General features: G+C 36.4%; 1 protein-coding gene across 2 annotated transcripts in view; it reads right to left on the reverse strand.

Moving 5' to 3' along the window:
• Nucleotides 1–15,294, reverse strand: part of CDKAL1 (CDK5 regulatory subunit associated protein 1 like 1) — a 378,644-nt gene that overhangs the window by 82,471 nt on the left and 280,879 nt on the right. For both annotated transcript variants that reach the window (XM_057377905.1, XM_057377904.1), the window contains exon 12: nucleotides 4,906–4,968. In XM_057377905.1, the coding sequence (XP_057233888.1) occupies nucleotides 4,906–4,968 (63 nt within the window). The remainder of the gene's footprint in view (nucleotides 1–4,905; nucleotides 4,969–15,294) is intronic.

Below are 15,294 nucleotides of genomic sequence, written 5' to 3' on the forward strand. Positions count from 1 at the left end.
GAGTTATGGAGATATCTACCTTTATCAAAGACAACAAGACACACACCCTGCTTCCCAAAATTGTTTATGAGCCTGAGCAGACCAAAAAAACCCTTTTTTTTTTGGTCATTTAATGGTGTATCCTAATACAATGGTCCATATAAYTTGCCAAACACACAGGCATTTTCTATGGAGTTTTGCTCTTTTGAGTGTTTTAACATTTCCAGAACACATTCATAAAGAACATTGAAAAGCATGAGGCTTAAAGATTTTAAATTATYTTAGTAGAATTGCATCAATTACAGCACATTTTGAAATAGCAACTATTTTTTTTATCCTGAGCACACCTTCAGAGAAAAAAAACTCAAAAATCTCTCTTCAAATCACATGAATGTTGACTTTATTTCTTACTTGGCTGGACACACTATATGCAAAAATAAATCTCTAATGCTATGAGACATGACCTTATTTTTTCATAGAACATGCCCTCTTCYAGAGCAAGAGATTCAGGTTGCAAAAGGCAGAAACAAATCCTGAGCTGAGTTTTAAGCAGAACTCTCAGGGGATTTCTCAGTGTAAGAGCCCAATGCTGCCAGAGGCATGAATGGACATGCCCTAAGGTATCCCTGGGTATCCTCCCAAGAAGGCAAAGCAGCAAAATGAGTTGTAGTTCTGATATACTGTGCTTACAGCATGTTAAAACATTCTTCTGCAGAGCATAAATTGAGGATTATGGTTTTAAACAACCACTCCAGGGCTAGACTGAATACTTAAAYGCATCTGACAAAAAGAAGAAAAGGAACTAGGGCTCTGCACTTCTGAATTTGGACATTTGGTGCAMAAKGGATCCTGAAACTCCTCTTAAGCTYATAAAACCTGTTGTTTTCACAAGTAACCTATTATAACGACCACTTTAACATTTTTTTAAAAAACTGGCTCACAAATTTTAAAGAGCAAGGGTCATTTAGAAGAGAGCTCCAATTTGATTATTTTTGAGCTAAACACCTATTGCAGACAGAATAAAATTCTTGCTGTGGCACAGTGAAACCTCACACAAAAAACATTCAGCAGAAATTACCTGGATGCAAACACAATCTTTCATTAAATGGGCTTGTAGAAAAGTGGCCAGAATATAGTTCCTCAATAATCTTCTTTTAAATTTTAAAACACTAAAGCTGCTGTTGGTGCAGCTTTATGAGGATGTAAATTTTGTAATCTTTTTCTGGTGGTACTAGAAAAAGATAAACTGTCCATAAAAKTGGAAGTGCTACTCTACTGGTAACTAGAGAAAAGTTACAGAGCAATCAGAACTTGACTCTGAAAAAACACAGATTATACCTATTCCTACTCTACATAAACAGAGGAAAAWGCAAGGATTTTAGAACAACGAATTACTTCATCTACAACTAGATGAATTTCTATACATGTTAAATGAAATAATTTTGAAAAAATTGCAATCAAACACCTGGAACAAGACACTGCTCAGCATTTCCTAAATAATTATTCAGCTCTGAAAAGAATTAATTTTAGAAGATACTTATTTTAACAACAACAAAAGAAAAATCTGAGACAAGGGAGYTCTTTGTATGTGTCTGACATCAAGAATTCAATATATTTACATGGCATTCAAGACTGATGCTAAAATGAGCTTTGTCTGTGGCACAGTAGCTGAAAGATCCACAGGTTCTGTASTCAGAGGCTCTGTAAAGCACTATAGTGACACCGGGTTAAAGACAGGAGGATCAAATCCCCCTGGACTGGATAAGTATAAAAACAAAGGGCAGTTTTTGAGATATGCTGTTGAATGTTTTCATCTGAACAATGAGAAGGGCAATTAGATGGTAACTTACATTTGTTTAGGCATTAAAGAATACAGGAGCTTGGCTAATTCTCCCCTGATAGCAAGAGGCAGCGTTATCTCCTGCTTCTCTACCCCTTCTGCAGGAAGAATGTGAAAGCTCTGCCTCCTCTGCTGCTGAATGAAGGCCTCAGTGGATAAAAGGTAAGGCTCAATACCAGGAAGGGGAAAGAAAACAAAATCCTTGTTTCCACCTCTATAAAAGTGGGGGGTTTTCATCTGGGAATGAAGAACCAGAAATATTTAATTATCTTTCAGGATGCTGTATGTTACACTAGGTGGGCAAATATATTTTGAGGTAAAATTGTCAGGTACAGATACTGGTTCTAAGAGCTATTGCTGTCCTGACCATGCATAAATAGCAATAATGTTGGTAGTGTTAGTACAGCTACAGCTTCAAAACATCACYTTCTGGTTTAGTGAGTGAAATGCAAGCATGGAAAAATGAACACTTTCTGATTTTCAGATTGATTTTTCCCCTTTTTATGTGACATCCCGCCATCAAAAGATTAAGTACTATCAAATCTTTGTAGCAAGTCCTGTTTCAGCCACTGTAGTTATGAGATTTTTACATGTTTCAGCTACTACTACTAAGYACCAGCYTACYCTTAAGTTTATCTCCTTTYTATTTTAGAAAGGYWCTCAGAGAAAAATATTTTCATCAAYGAAKTAATAATCCTGKAAGMCACTAATTCCAAYCACACATGCCATGATCCTGCATCACCAACACTTTCACAAAGCCATCATGAAATCTCCTTTTTACACTTCCTGAAAATAATCTACAAAATAGCCAACATCATGTACCTTCACCCTCAAATCCTTTGGCCRTGTAAATCAACAAAACAGAACTAAAGTAAAGTTAATACAGACCTCCACTTGAAATGACTGTATTCCCAACTAATGTTAGCTTTAATATAAAAATTCAAAACCCTTCCCTAGACTGCAACAATTGTGAAACTGGAAATTAAAAGCTAAGAGCAAGAAATCTGCAGTGAGCTTGTTGCAGACATTACAAATAGGAAGTAGTCAGGAGAAGGAAAACCTTCATTGCCAAATGGAAAAGAAGAAGARGCCATAATTTTAATAAAAATTTTCACTTATCCTTTCCCCTCCACTTTCACTCTCACATATATATACAGAATGTATTTGGAAGCAACAGGAGTGGAGCTACAAAAATCACCCATCAAACAATTGTGCTACTTTTAGTAATATATTGAAGGTCCTAAAACAAAGATCAARAGGGAATATATTTAAGCATTTATATTCAATTCCACACTGCCTGATGACTAATTTGTAAAGAGTGCAGGAGTCCTCACAACTGCAGCCAAAATCATTTGAGAATACTTTGATATAATGCCACAAAGGATATGAGCAGGAAGACAGCAGAAGTTACAAATGGCCAAGTTCCATTAAAAATGCTAATAAAAGAATAATGGAATTTCCTTGTACTATGAAGAAAAAGTGTTTCATACAGGAGAATTAAGACATGGAGAGGAATATCAAAGTTTCCAGTTCATCAGTTCCATCTCCTTATTAGATCTTAATTGACTTAGTGTCACAGTTACCTTAAAATGCTTAAATTAAAAAAAAAMAACAATACCATTCAAAATCTTATCACAGCAGTTCCCTTCATTATTCTTGTTTCTCCATGAAGGTAATTTTTACAAGCTGTCAATATCAGCTTTACCAATCAGCTTGTAAATACTGTGAGACTATTTATAAAAAAAAGTACTAAGACAGTAATTTAACTTGAAATGGGATATAATTATTAAAATTATAGAATATAACTGCTGATTTACAATGGCTTTTTAAACTAAATTTTCAACTTGCTGGTAACTACAGAACTCTCACAGCAACAACCTGCCAGATAAATTTAATTCATTAATTTACACACTGCATTTCTTTCTCATAGGTAGTTACACATATATTGCATATATGTGCATGTGTTCATACAAAGAGATAGAGGCACGTACATACTTCTGACACCTTCTTCCCCCAAATATAAAACCCAGCTGKTTTTCCCAATGTATTTGGTACAGGACCAGGAAAAGAAGAGATAGAGTTAAGAACTTTCTTTTGAAATGTCTAAACAACAGGAGAAATGTTTCAAATCTTTCTTTGTTTTAATGGATACTTGCAAAATCACTCACAATTCTCAAAATAGAAGCAGCAAAGATGGACATCGCATTCTGCTGAAAAAATTTTAAAGGGTTTTGTGCATTTGTCCAAAGAATATGCCCACAGTGGAATCCAAGATAGGAGGAACTCAATGAAAATATTTAAAAATCTACTTAAATCCCCTTCAATCTGCTGCTTAATGCTTTCTTTGCCATAATGTCTGAAAGAATCCCACAACATATTTATAGCATAGAAAGACTGAGTTTCCTGCCTCTTGGTTCTCCAAAATCTTCTTGTAACAATTTTATTTTTTTTTAGTTTCATATTGCAATATCCTTTGAGAAAAGGACCTTCTTTTTTTCTCCCTCCAGGATGAAATATAACAAACAAATTGGGTTGTTTRTTGCCTTTTTTTCTTAACAGGGTTCTCAGATGTTACAAATAAGGACTAAGTTTATAATGAAGATGCGTGTTTCTACTTTTTCCTCCAGACAACCACCAGGCTGTTCACACAGCAGCCTCTTTGAATGATGCTTCCATGATCAATAGATAATTCATTAGTATCATGTATCTCAGGGCCTAATTGACACAACAAGCTAAGCAACATACTCCAGGGTAACACAGTTCCTAAACAGAGAGTGAAAAAAGAGGGGAATCCAATACCACATATGGCCCTTTTGCAGGATTTATTGTCAGTCTATAAATGATACTTCTATGAGGTTAATGTGAGTCACTGGATTCACAAATCAGAAAACGTACCTTTTTTCAAGCTTGGCTTAAAGAAACAGAGAAACATTTAAGTGACAACAGCATTTAAGTAACATGAGTACCTCAGCGCTTTCAATTTTATAATTTCTTCTCAATTTGGAATTAAAGAAGAAATACAGTTACCACAAATGTTTGGAATTCTTAAGAACAAACATAGATAGAGATAGTATTTTTTTTCTTACCTTATGATCATATGGATTGTATGAATGAAACAGCTGGGACAGATCCTTCGTTCTCTGTTTTTTCTATAAAGGAATATTAATAAACAAGCCATATTAGAAAAGTTATGGGAGAAAGAGAGAGACTACTGATTAAAAAAGCTGTATGCAGGTACAAACACATTCTCTCCCCGTTCTGTTAATGAAACTACAGGTATGAAGAGCAGCGTATGCAGATTAGGATATTAAATATTACAGGAAATAATTAACATATATATTAACAATATTAAAGAAAATATCCTTAATAAATAATAAACACTAATCTGTGGAAGATCAGTGRAATGTGTAAACAATTCAGATTAGGTTTAATTTTTGCACAATATATCATAAACAATATTTTAGAATACAGATAACAAAACTTAGAGATCAGGCTACARTCTTGCAAAGACTTGTCTACTATTCTAGCATGTATATGCAGTCTTGCCTTATAGGAGATTAGGTGTAAAGGAAGTAAGTTTAAAGAAGAATAATTTATTATTTTTTCATTTCTTTTGATGCTAATACTCTCATTGCCTTGATTGTGGAAATTTAATAGGTGATATGCCATTTAATGCCAAGGCAAAGAAAAATCTTCTGTTAAGAACACAGCTGAAAGACAAAACCTGCTTAATCCAGCTCCTACTGAATTTAGTCAAAGASCTTTCAGTGATTTCAGCTGATGTTGAATCGCCTTTCTCAGTTGTATCCTATGGAGGATGGGCAGGGAGAGGAGAACACCCTTTATCTTTATGAAGGGATGAGTCACAAATCAGTTCCGTTTTATTGTGTCAAAATCGATGCCTACTTATCTCATAGGGAAGGCAAAGCACTGCATGCTGGAAAATGTGTAAAGGGAAGTCAACTGYAAGATCTCCTTGCTTGTAGTCTGTACAAGTGTCTCATTTAGCCATCTTTGCTGTGAAAGTAGTTTTCCAGCTAACTGTCTATGTTTCCAGCAAGCTGGGAACTAAACAGACAGCAGCATCRCTGCAGTATTTGTTTTAACTTCTGGAAACTATAGGGCAATTTAGYAATTTTTGATCATGCAAAATGAACTATGCATTTTCTCTTCACATGGCTTTTATTTTCACTGAAACATTAAGCAACTTAGGCATGAAATGATTACTAAAAAGATTGCTTAAAAACCCCTAATTTAATGTAGTATCATGCAAGAAGACAAAAGCATTTGAGTTTGGATTTTGGAAACTTTGGATCTAGGAAGAAAACCTTACAAAATCCAGAAAGAATCCAACTCTCACTTTTTGTTACTGAAGACTTTTTCTCTTGTATTCATTTTGACTGCAATTACTTTAATAACACACAATAAAATGCTATGACAGAAAACCACCCATCTTTCACCCTCAGACTCTCACCAAAATGCTGGTTACATGCTCAGCTAGACTGGATGAAGAATGAAGATGGCTTTCCTTACACAACACACTGACACAGTCTTCAACTTTTTATTATTACGGAAAATTATGGTTTCTTTCCTACCTACCAACAAAAGTTGGTTGGGGTTTTTTTCGTATAAAAACCAAAACTCTCCTGACTGGGGAAATGTTGGAAACTCCCAATACAGAAAAATGTTAAATGAAACTTCTCAACATGCACATGAAGAAATGCACCAAAATTCCCAGGATGCCCCCTATGGGTAGTTGAGCTAAATCTAAACAGAGTAGGGAATGTGAATAGACAGAGACAGAAATGTCATAAGCACTGAGTTAAAGTTGCTTAGTGATAATTTCTGTCTTTCTAAKATGACGAGTGCAGTTTAACTCAGACCTCTAAAAACCAGAAATATGTACAATTTTGAAACATGGGGACTCGGGACAGGACAAGGAATTCATGTTTCTCCAATGGTAATCCCTTCAACTCCTACAGCTGCCATGAGTCCCACGAGAGGAATAAGATTTGAAATAAAGAAGCAGCATGGTTCCCAKATCACCTCTGTGTAGTATAGAGCAGAGGGTAAAGCAGAGACCTTTCCATGTCTAGAGGTGACATTGGAAAATGAAGAGTCCAAAAGCTGCTTCTCCTTTATCACCTCCAGTGGACTATTTCAGACTATTTACACACATCTCCCCAGAATTTCTTCCCTTGACATAGCTTCATACCCCTATTTATGTTCCCTCAGCTTAGTCCAACATCCCCTTCAAGTATCGGTTGACCAATATAAAACCTTTTCTTCCCCTGCTCTTTCTCTTCAGTGCTCTGATTCCACAGTCCTTTGTTCTGTACCAATAATGCTGCTAAAATCACATCATAAAAAGCCACTCAAACACCCTCTCTGGACTATCTCATCACATTGTTCCACGGGCAGCAGCATTATTGCTGTCAAACATCCTCACAGATCTGCATAGGATATAKTTTAATTCTTTGTGAAAAAATTCAATTCTCTTTCTAAAGTCACCATATAAATTAGCATGAGAAGACCTTCCAGGAGTCTGATAGCAACATCAGACTCAGAGCTTATTCCTGTACTTCTMCCARGTTTGCCATAGAGGGATGGAGTATSCTYAGTTTGCAGMACTTAAAGAAACAAGTTTAGGGAGATGAGATAGATAAAGAGATAAATCCAGATCCYATGCTGATGCCAGCCACTAAAAATATATGAATATGACTGTAAAAACACATTTCCAGTTTTCTGCTTCAATAAGTTTAAAAAATACCACATTATATGGGAGATAAAAAGGAGACACTTTTTTTTTATTCTTAGCAGGAAAAATATGTGAACATCTGATGAAGAATGAATTTAAAYGCTGCTGCAGGACTGAGTTGAATACTGTAAAACCATAAATATGCTCATACATGTAAGTATTCCAGGATAGAAGGGTTTCCCTAAATAAAGCAATACTTAGTTCTGAGTTATTTCAAGGTTGTTACTGAAATATGCRTAAGTAATTAATTGCTTCTCAAAAGACAGGTTGTGTCCAAGGTATTTATAAAAACAAGAACCAGAAACCAACATCAACTAATGACATTTCTTAGGACAGCACACACAGACAATGTTGATAGAGAGAAAACAACACATTACCACAATTTCACTATTTCCACTCCCTGCAAACAGATATGCAAGTAACAGACTTCGCTCTATTTGCTTCCTTTCTCTCATTTTGCTGGGYCTCAGATTTTTGATTACTGAGATTTATTAAAGGGATACTAATCATCCAATATGCATATTATGTGTTTAAGTGATAGTAACAATAAAGGTTCCTTTTGCAACAATCTGGAACTACACATCAACAAAGCTGAGTTAGTGACCTTGATGTTTTTACTTTTTCTTGTGCACTGAYTTTTAGCAATAATGAAACTTTTTCTAATGATTTAAGTGGACTATACTGTGGATTATTATTTTACTTTTAACCAGGAAATATCACTTAGAGAACAATAGAATGTAAAAAAATCAATCAGCCAGCCAAAACAATCCAACAAACCCCGTAGTACAGAATGAATCTAAAACTGTCTAAAATATTTTCTGCACAAGCAAACCAGCACAGAATTTTCTGTTGACYATCTTAGAAAACTATTTTTTCCCTACAAATAACAGTGCAAAAATAGGGTAAAAAATTAGCGGTATTCTAATAATATTTTTTTTATAAATAGACTATACTTTAGAAAAAGAATTTTACAAATGAAATAGCTATAACAAATGCTAAACACTGTTGGCTCACACATGTATATTGCACTTACCTTGTGATCCTCTTTTCATATTCAGGTGATAATTACCTGTCTTTCAGATGATTTTAATGTAGCCCACAGATAGTTTGTTATCTTTTCAAGCATGGTATCATAGGTCTACAATGTTTATTGTGAAGGAGAACTACAATATCGCTGAGGTATTTATATTACAGATTACTTAGAAGCTACTTGAATGGAATATTCTCAGATTTTCATCTAGGAATAAAAGGGACAAAATTACTTCCAGTAAAAGCTATTACTGATTTCTTTTAGACTCAGCTTTCAGCTTTATAAAGTCAATTTTCACCTTCAAAGTTCTTAACAATCCCAGCCTAATACTGTCAGAGTTCTGCAGATTCCAGCAGTTCCACTGAAGGTCTCRCCTTTGTTTTCTTGCTCCCATGATTTAAAACCGTTCCAATATACAGGGCTGCCTTCACTAACAATAACATGGATCTGTTTCTGTTCAAATATTCTTCCTTCATGAGCACAGTGAATAATAACATGTGTCAAGGCAATCAGATTAATATCTTTATTTCAGTTCTCTTCTCTCATCTACCAATCATCTTGCCCATTTCTCTTTTACATACTGCTGATCAGAATTAAAAAAAAAAAAAACAAACCAAAACCAAAACATTTTGCCACAGGAACCTTATTTAATTTAGAGTTTATAAAGCATCCTACCCCCATCCTTGAGCATTATAACAACCTTGTTTTTCTTTCAAACAAGGCTGGAAAACCACATTACCTCCCTCAGTAGTATCTAATGGATTACATATATTAAACTTAGYGAGTCAAGGAAAAATGTAACTACAACTTTGACACACCTGGGGAGAAGAATGAAGCAGCTATTTTCACAGTTTTCTTCCCCAGTATAACTGAAARCTCAGAGGCTCCAAAATAACAGATGCTTGCAAAACCATGAAGACTGGAGCTTTCTTTCCTGAAACAGCACTAACACATTTTGTGTTATGGCAATCTCTGACTTCAGTTACATCCATTTTCTGACCAGCAATAAAACTGTGTTTTTCTTTTCCCTTACCTTACACCTGTGATGTCAAAACCACAAAGGCCTTGAGTAGCTCCAAACTCTGAACTCCTATAAAGCAGAATGGAGCAGGGAGCACCAGACCKAAAGACACCCACTGGACTAACTTGAATCTCCACAGAATTACTTGGCAAAACACCAGCGAGGGAGATATACAGCAACTACTCCAACACCAAGGTACATTTAAAAGCCTTGCTTGGAGATTCAATCCATAAAGTCTTAAATCTATGTACCTATAACCACAACAGAGGTATGAGCCAAGCCACTGGAACCACCAYGTTATCAAAGTTTGCAGATTGCTTTCTGGTCTGCAAAACAGCTTTTAAAAAAGTGATCAGAAACCAGTGAACCATTCTCTTTGACCTCAGTTATTCAATGCATCWCCCTCTCAGAAATTATTCTGCAAAAACCATTGTGCACCAGCCAGATTTCTCAATACWATCATACCTGGGGCTCATTATGCACTTACATCAAGCCCTGTAAATTCTGAAAGAGCAGCAGTGACAATACAGGCCTGACAAGTTTTCTGCTTCTCCTGTTCTTATAGCTAACTCACTCTACCGACATTATTGCTGTCTTTCTGATCACATCTATAATGAAACACACAAAATAATTTGGGGATTACATAGTATTTTGGACCTGAAATTGCTGTGAATTTACCTGAATTACTATGTTAAAACAGACTCACTGTTCCACTTCAACTACTGACACACACATATATACAGCTTGCTTTAAGAAATTACTTTCTTGTAATTTTTGATTCACAGATGGAAGATATCACTTAGTGCACAGTGTCTTATTCAGCAGTTCACCTCAATGTCCCAGGATAGGGGACTTTTTTTTCCAGCTCCAATTAACAAGAGAATTATACATTCATAATTCACATTTTGTATACTTTTTTTTACAGACAATAATTCTTTAAAAAAAAAAAAAAAAACAGAACATGGTTCTAATACTCCATGTAATGTGTCTTTCATCTAAAAGAGCAAAATATATAAAACTTCACATTCCTTTACTGATAATTAACACTAGAAAATGATTGCAAATATTAAAGTGATTCTGTCTTCAGGATTATAGCAACACAAATAGTTATGGTTTAGTCTATTTTACATTTTATGTAGAGATTCTGGTTTATGGAAAATTACAGACATTTTCAAAAAACAGCATAGGATCTTAATAGGAACATCTGTCAACCTATTGGAAAATAATTTGTTGAARGATCCATTTTCAATTAAACCATGTGCATTGCAATTTCCTCCTTACCTYCCATATAATAGCTATGTAATACAGACACTTCAAACTCATATATTTTACAAATATAGCTGAATTTTATTCCTTCTGGTAAATTTGAGATATTTTAATTTATCGTATGATTAATGCTTGTTATTCCTGTCACTTTAAATTAGAGAGAYGGGCAATCACCAACCATATGAAATTTAACARGGGCAAACGTTGGATTCTGCACCTGGGATGGGGCAACCCTGGATGTACAGACAGACTGGGGAATGAGATGGTGGAGAGCAGCATCATGGAAAGGCACCTGGGGGTCCTGGTTGACAGAAAGTTGAACATGAGCCAGCAGTGCCCTGGCAGCCAGGAGGGACAACCCTGTCCTGGGGRCATCAGGCACAGCATCAYCAGCCRGGCATGGGAGGGGATTGTCCCKCTCTGCTCTGWSYTGGGGCRGCCTCACCTCGAGTGCTGGGGACAGTTTTGGATGTCACAATGCAAAAAGGATATTAAACTGTTAGAGAGTGTCCAGAGGAGTGCCATGAGGATGATGAAGGGCCTTGAGGGAAAGCCCTATGAGGAGTGACTGAGGTCACTCRGTCTGTTCAGCCTGGAGGAGACTGAGRGGAGAGCTCATTGCATTTACAGCTTCTCTGTGAGGGGGAGAGGAGGGGCAGACACTGATGTGACCAGCAGTGGGACTGGAGGAAATGACATAAAGCTGAGTCAGGGGAGGTTTAGGTTTGATATCACTAAAAGGTTCTTCACCCAGAGGGTRGTTGGGTGCTGGAAYAGGCTCCCCTGGGAGGGAAGTGGTCAAAGCACCAAGCCTGGCAGAATTCAAGAAGACTTTGGACAATGCCATCAGGCACATGGTGTGACTCTTGGGTGTCCTGCATAGAGCCAGGAGTTCGACTCAATAACCTTGCAACTCAGGATATTCTACAGTGCTGATTCTATAAATCATGCAAAATTTGTTCTGGAGACTTTCACAAAGCAATTCTTAATTTCAGAAAAGGTCTTCAACACCTGTTCATTTTGAGGTCCATTAATTTGGTATAGTTTGTAAAATGCTCTCACTTCTGGTAGATTTTTATGTCTGAAATTCATGAGGTGGGTATTTCCTAAGGAGGCCATTATAACTGATTAGGAAGMCTGCTTAGGTGAAAAACTATTTGTAGAAATATCTAGCTGGGTTATCAGCCATATTTCACATTAGATTGACACTAAATCAGAAATAAAGTGATTGGTCACAAGGGATAGACTGTTTTTTAGTATTTATAGTTAGTGCAGCCAATTACACAATAACTTAAAACAGAATGAACTGCAAACTACATCTTAGTAATGAAACGTAATTAAAAAGATCTATTCTATAGATATGTTAAGCCCAGAACATACATGGTCTTACATAGCTTAGCTCATAACAGATGTGTCTGTTTATGATCTGGGGARGTATTTGTGCTCCACCACACATGAGCAGCCTTGAAAGCACCAGGATTTCCAGSCTTCCAAGAAGAATGGAAAGAGAAGTGCTGGAGAGGGCACAGTGTGGTACAAACTGTGAGGAGCAGTGCTTAAGTGCTTGCTGTGTGGAGAGACCACATGTAKACCCACAACAACATGAACTCATTCAACCACAAAACAATGCTCTCACTGTTTTATCTTCATCTATTATTCAAGCCTCCACTSTATTTCCAGGTTTCTGGGAATTCCAAGTTCCAAGATTTTTAGCCCAATRACCACAGGTGCAGGAGCAGTGATGAAAACAGTGGAAGATACAAGTTCCAAAGCCYTCACTGACCTGATTGACTGTGACAGCTTTGAGGGAAGGTACTTGGATTATCAAAGACAGAGGAAGTTCAAGAAAGGGTCGCCAAGAACCCACCCATATTTCAGTGYCCTTTTCTTCCAAAGCACTTTTAAYAGGCCATCAYAAATKTTACATTATTTGCAAATGATRGACAAGCATAGTTGCTGCCATGATACAAAATAATTTCCTATCTGTGTTAAGTCACAAATTATTACACCTAAACCATATTTTAATTTGAAGAGGTCCCAAATTTTGAAAATTTTCTGGTCTATATCCAGTTTCAGGGAATAAGTTATTATTACAGCTGTTTGCACTGTTTATAGCTCCAAGCAGTCTGGTTTATAAAGTAAATTAAAATTCCAAATTAAAAAATATATTTTTTTCAGTTTTCCATGTTACCCAATTTGAGCAAAAATTGCAAAAAGGCACAGTTAAGACTTCTTCCATGGTTCTTCATGGAAGAACTTCTTTATGAGCCACTGAACAGGACAGAAGAACAAAGAGTAGACTGGAGATTAAACTGTTTGCTTCCTTAAAATCAAAGGCTATTCTACCTTATCTCTAAAAATATCTTCCTTCCCTTCTACTCAGCACCAGAGTATGTGATGTTTAAAATTCCTGATGCTATTTCAGCTTCCTTGCAACTGAAAATCTCACAATTCCATCAGGATTTTCAGATAGACTCACAGGGGAAGGAGAATGGATAATGAATGCTCATAGCCACTACAAATCTTGGAGGRCTACACTTTCCAAAAAATAGTATTTTTTTATACAACATATGTTCTGCACATGGCTACAAATATCAGCCCACAGTTACATGATGTTAACAGGTTCCATAATCCTTGCAATTTCTCTAACTATTTCTGGCCTGAGTGAAGTTTAGAAAGAACTGTACCCCTTCCTCCACATGTATATTCTCCACACTTTATTTTCCAATGTCCAGTAATTYTTTTTCYTAACAACATGGCCTAGACTGAACCYAGAGTTGTACTTTCCTTGAAGATGCTCAAATTTTCAAATTGGATTTGTATAAAGTTTATGAGGAAGGTGCTGGTAATTTTCATTCCAACCAGTTACACAAAGCAAAATTCAAAAAAAATAAAACACCAACTAACTTGGTTTCCAAGTCTATTTCCAGTCTAGCTTTGAATTTTGACTTGCTTTCTCAAGCAATACAGTTGTGTTCCTTGAAAGCRCATGACACCTATTCCACACCAGTGTAGGATTTAAGACCCACAGCTCTAGACCAGGGTAAAAATACTTTTGTCCTATCTCAGGGGTCTGACTCTGCACTGTCCAGCTGTTACTGCAATTTAACTCATTCCCCAGATTCAGCTACAAACTGAATTTTCAGCAGCTCCATGGGCAGATCACTTGTAAGTTTCCAAAAGGGTTCAACCTATTTTAAAACCTACCAGCCCAAGTGTCTCCTACAACAACAAAAACAGATTTTCATTTCAGCACCTGCTCAAATAACTTAAAGTGGTTTGAGCTTGAGCTGATTCTAGCTCTAAAATAAAATGGTCTTGAAACATTTWAAAAATTCTGTTTAGTAGCTTCGTCTAACCACAAAACCCCTATTCACAGGTAATTACTCTCCTTTGAATTCACTGCAAAACCCCACAGTTCTGGCTAYATACTGAATGGTGAGCACTGGGGTAGATTTAAACATACAGCATATAAGTGGTCAAATATTTGGCCCTCTTTAGAAGAGAGGAAAGGAGGAACCAGGCTTTCACAGGTCAACCACTTTATATAGTTCCTGAAAAAAACAACCCAGGAGGSAAAACATGCAAAACTATTTCTAAGCAGCTAGAAAGAAACAAAAAGAACTGACAATGATATGGCACCAACCAACAGATACTCCTATCCAAATAAAACCCATCAAAGAATAACTGGRTTTGTAGATGAGAGAATTCATAGCTATCTTGATTGTTTATAGGGCTTTCTGCARTACCTCACATGTGGTTCTCATAAAAATCATAAGACAACATGATGTAAATAAAACTACTAGAAAGCAACTTGCTGTAAAACGTTAACTTGGAACACTACAATAGTTCAGTGAACAATATGAAGAATTAGATTTTTCTTTCTTTCTTCWTGGTCTATCTTCCCCTCCAGMCTTCACATTTTTAACTCCCCGGTCYCAAAGTTGTCATGAAAGTCTTCACTATGGTCTTTATTCTGGCAGAATAGCAAACAGCAAATAAAAGTGTACTGCTGAAAAAAAAAATTGTGGTACAAAGGTTCAGCAGTTAAACTCAGACATTAATCAGTCTCGGCTTCTCTTACACATGAAGAACATTCTGCATGTTACACCATGCATTACTGGATGTGTTGGGGAGAGGAGATGTGTGTCAGGGGCCAACAATCTTTGATACACCAGAAGCAGTTATTACAGCTGCATCTAATTCCTGGGGCATGTAATGCCATTTAGTCACAGCACTTAACAGGGGAGCTCAGAGGCAGCGATGGTAGGCTGGAGCAGCAGCACTGCTGAATAAGTGGCATTGTTCCTTTCCTTTCCTTTCCTTTCCTTTCCTTTCCTTTCCTTTCCTTTCCTTTCCTTTCCTTTCCTTTCCTTTCCTTTCCTTTCCTTTCCTTTCCT

This window comes from Malurus melanocephalus, unplaced genomic scaffold (genome assembly GCF_030028575.1).
Source record: "Malurus melanocephalus ecotype Western Australia unplaced genomic scaffold, MMel_1.1 scaffold_332, whole genome shotgun sequence".
Classification (NCBI taxonomy): Eukaryota; Metazoa; Chordata; class Aves; order Passeriformes; family Maluridae; genus Malurus; species Malurus melanocephalus.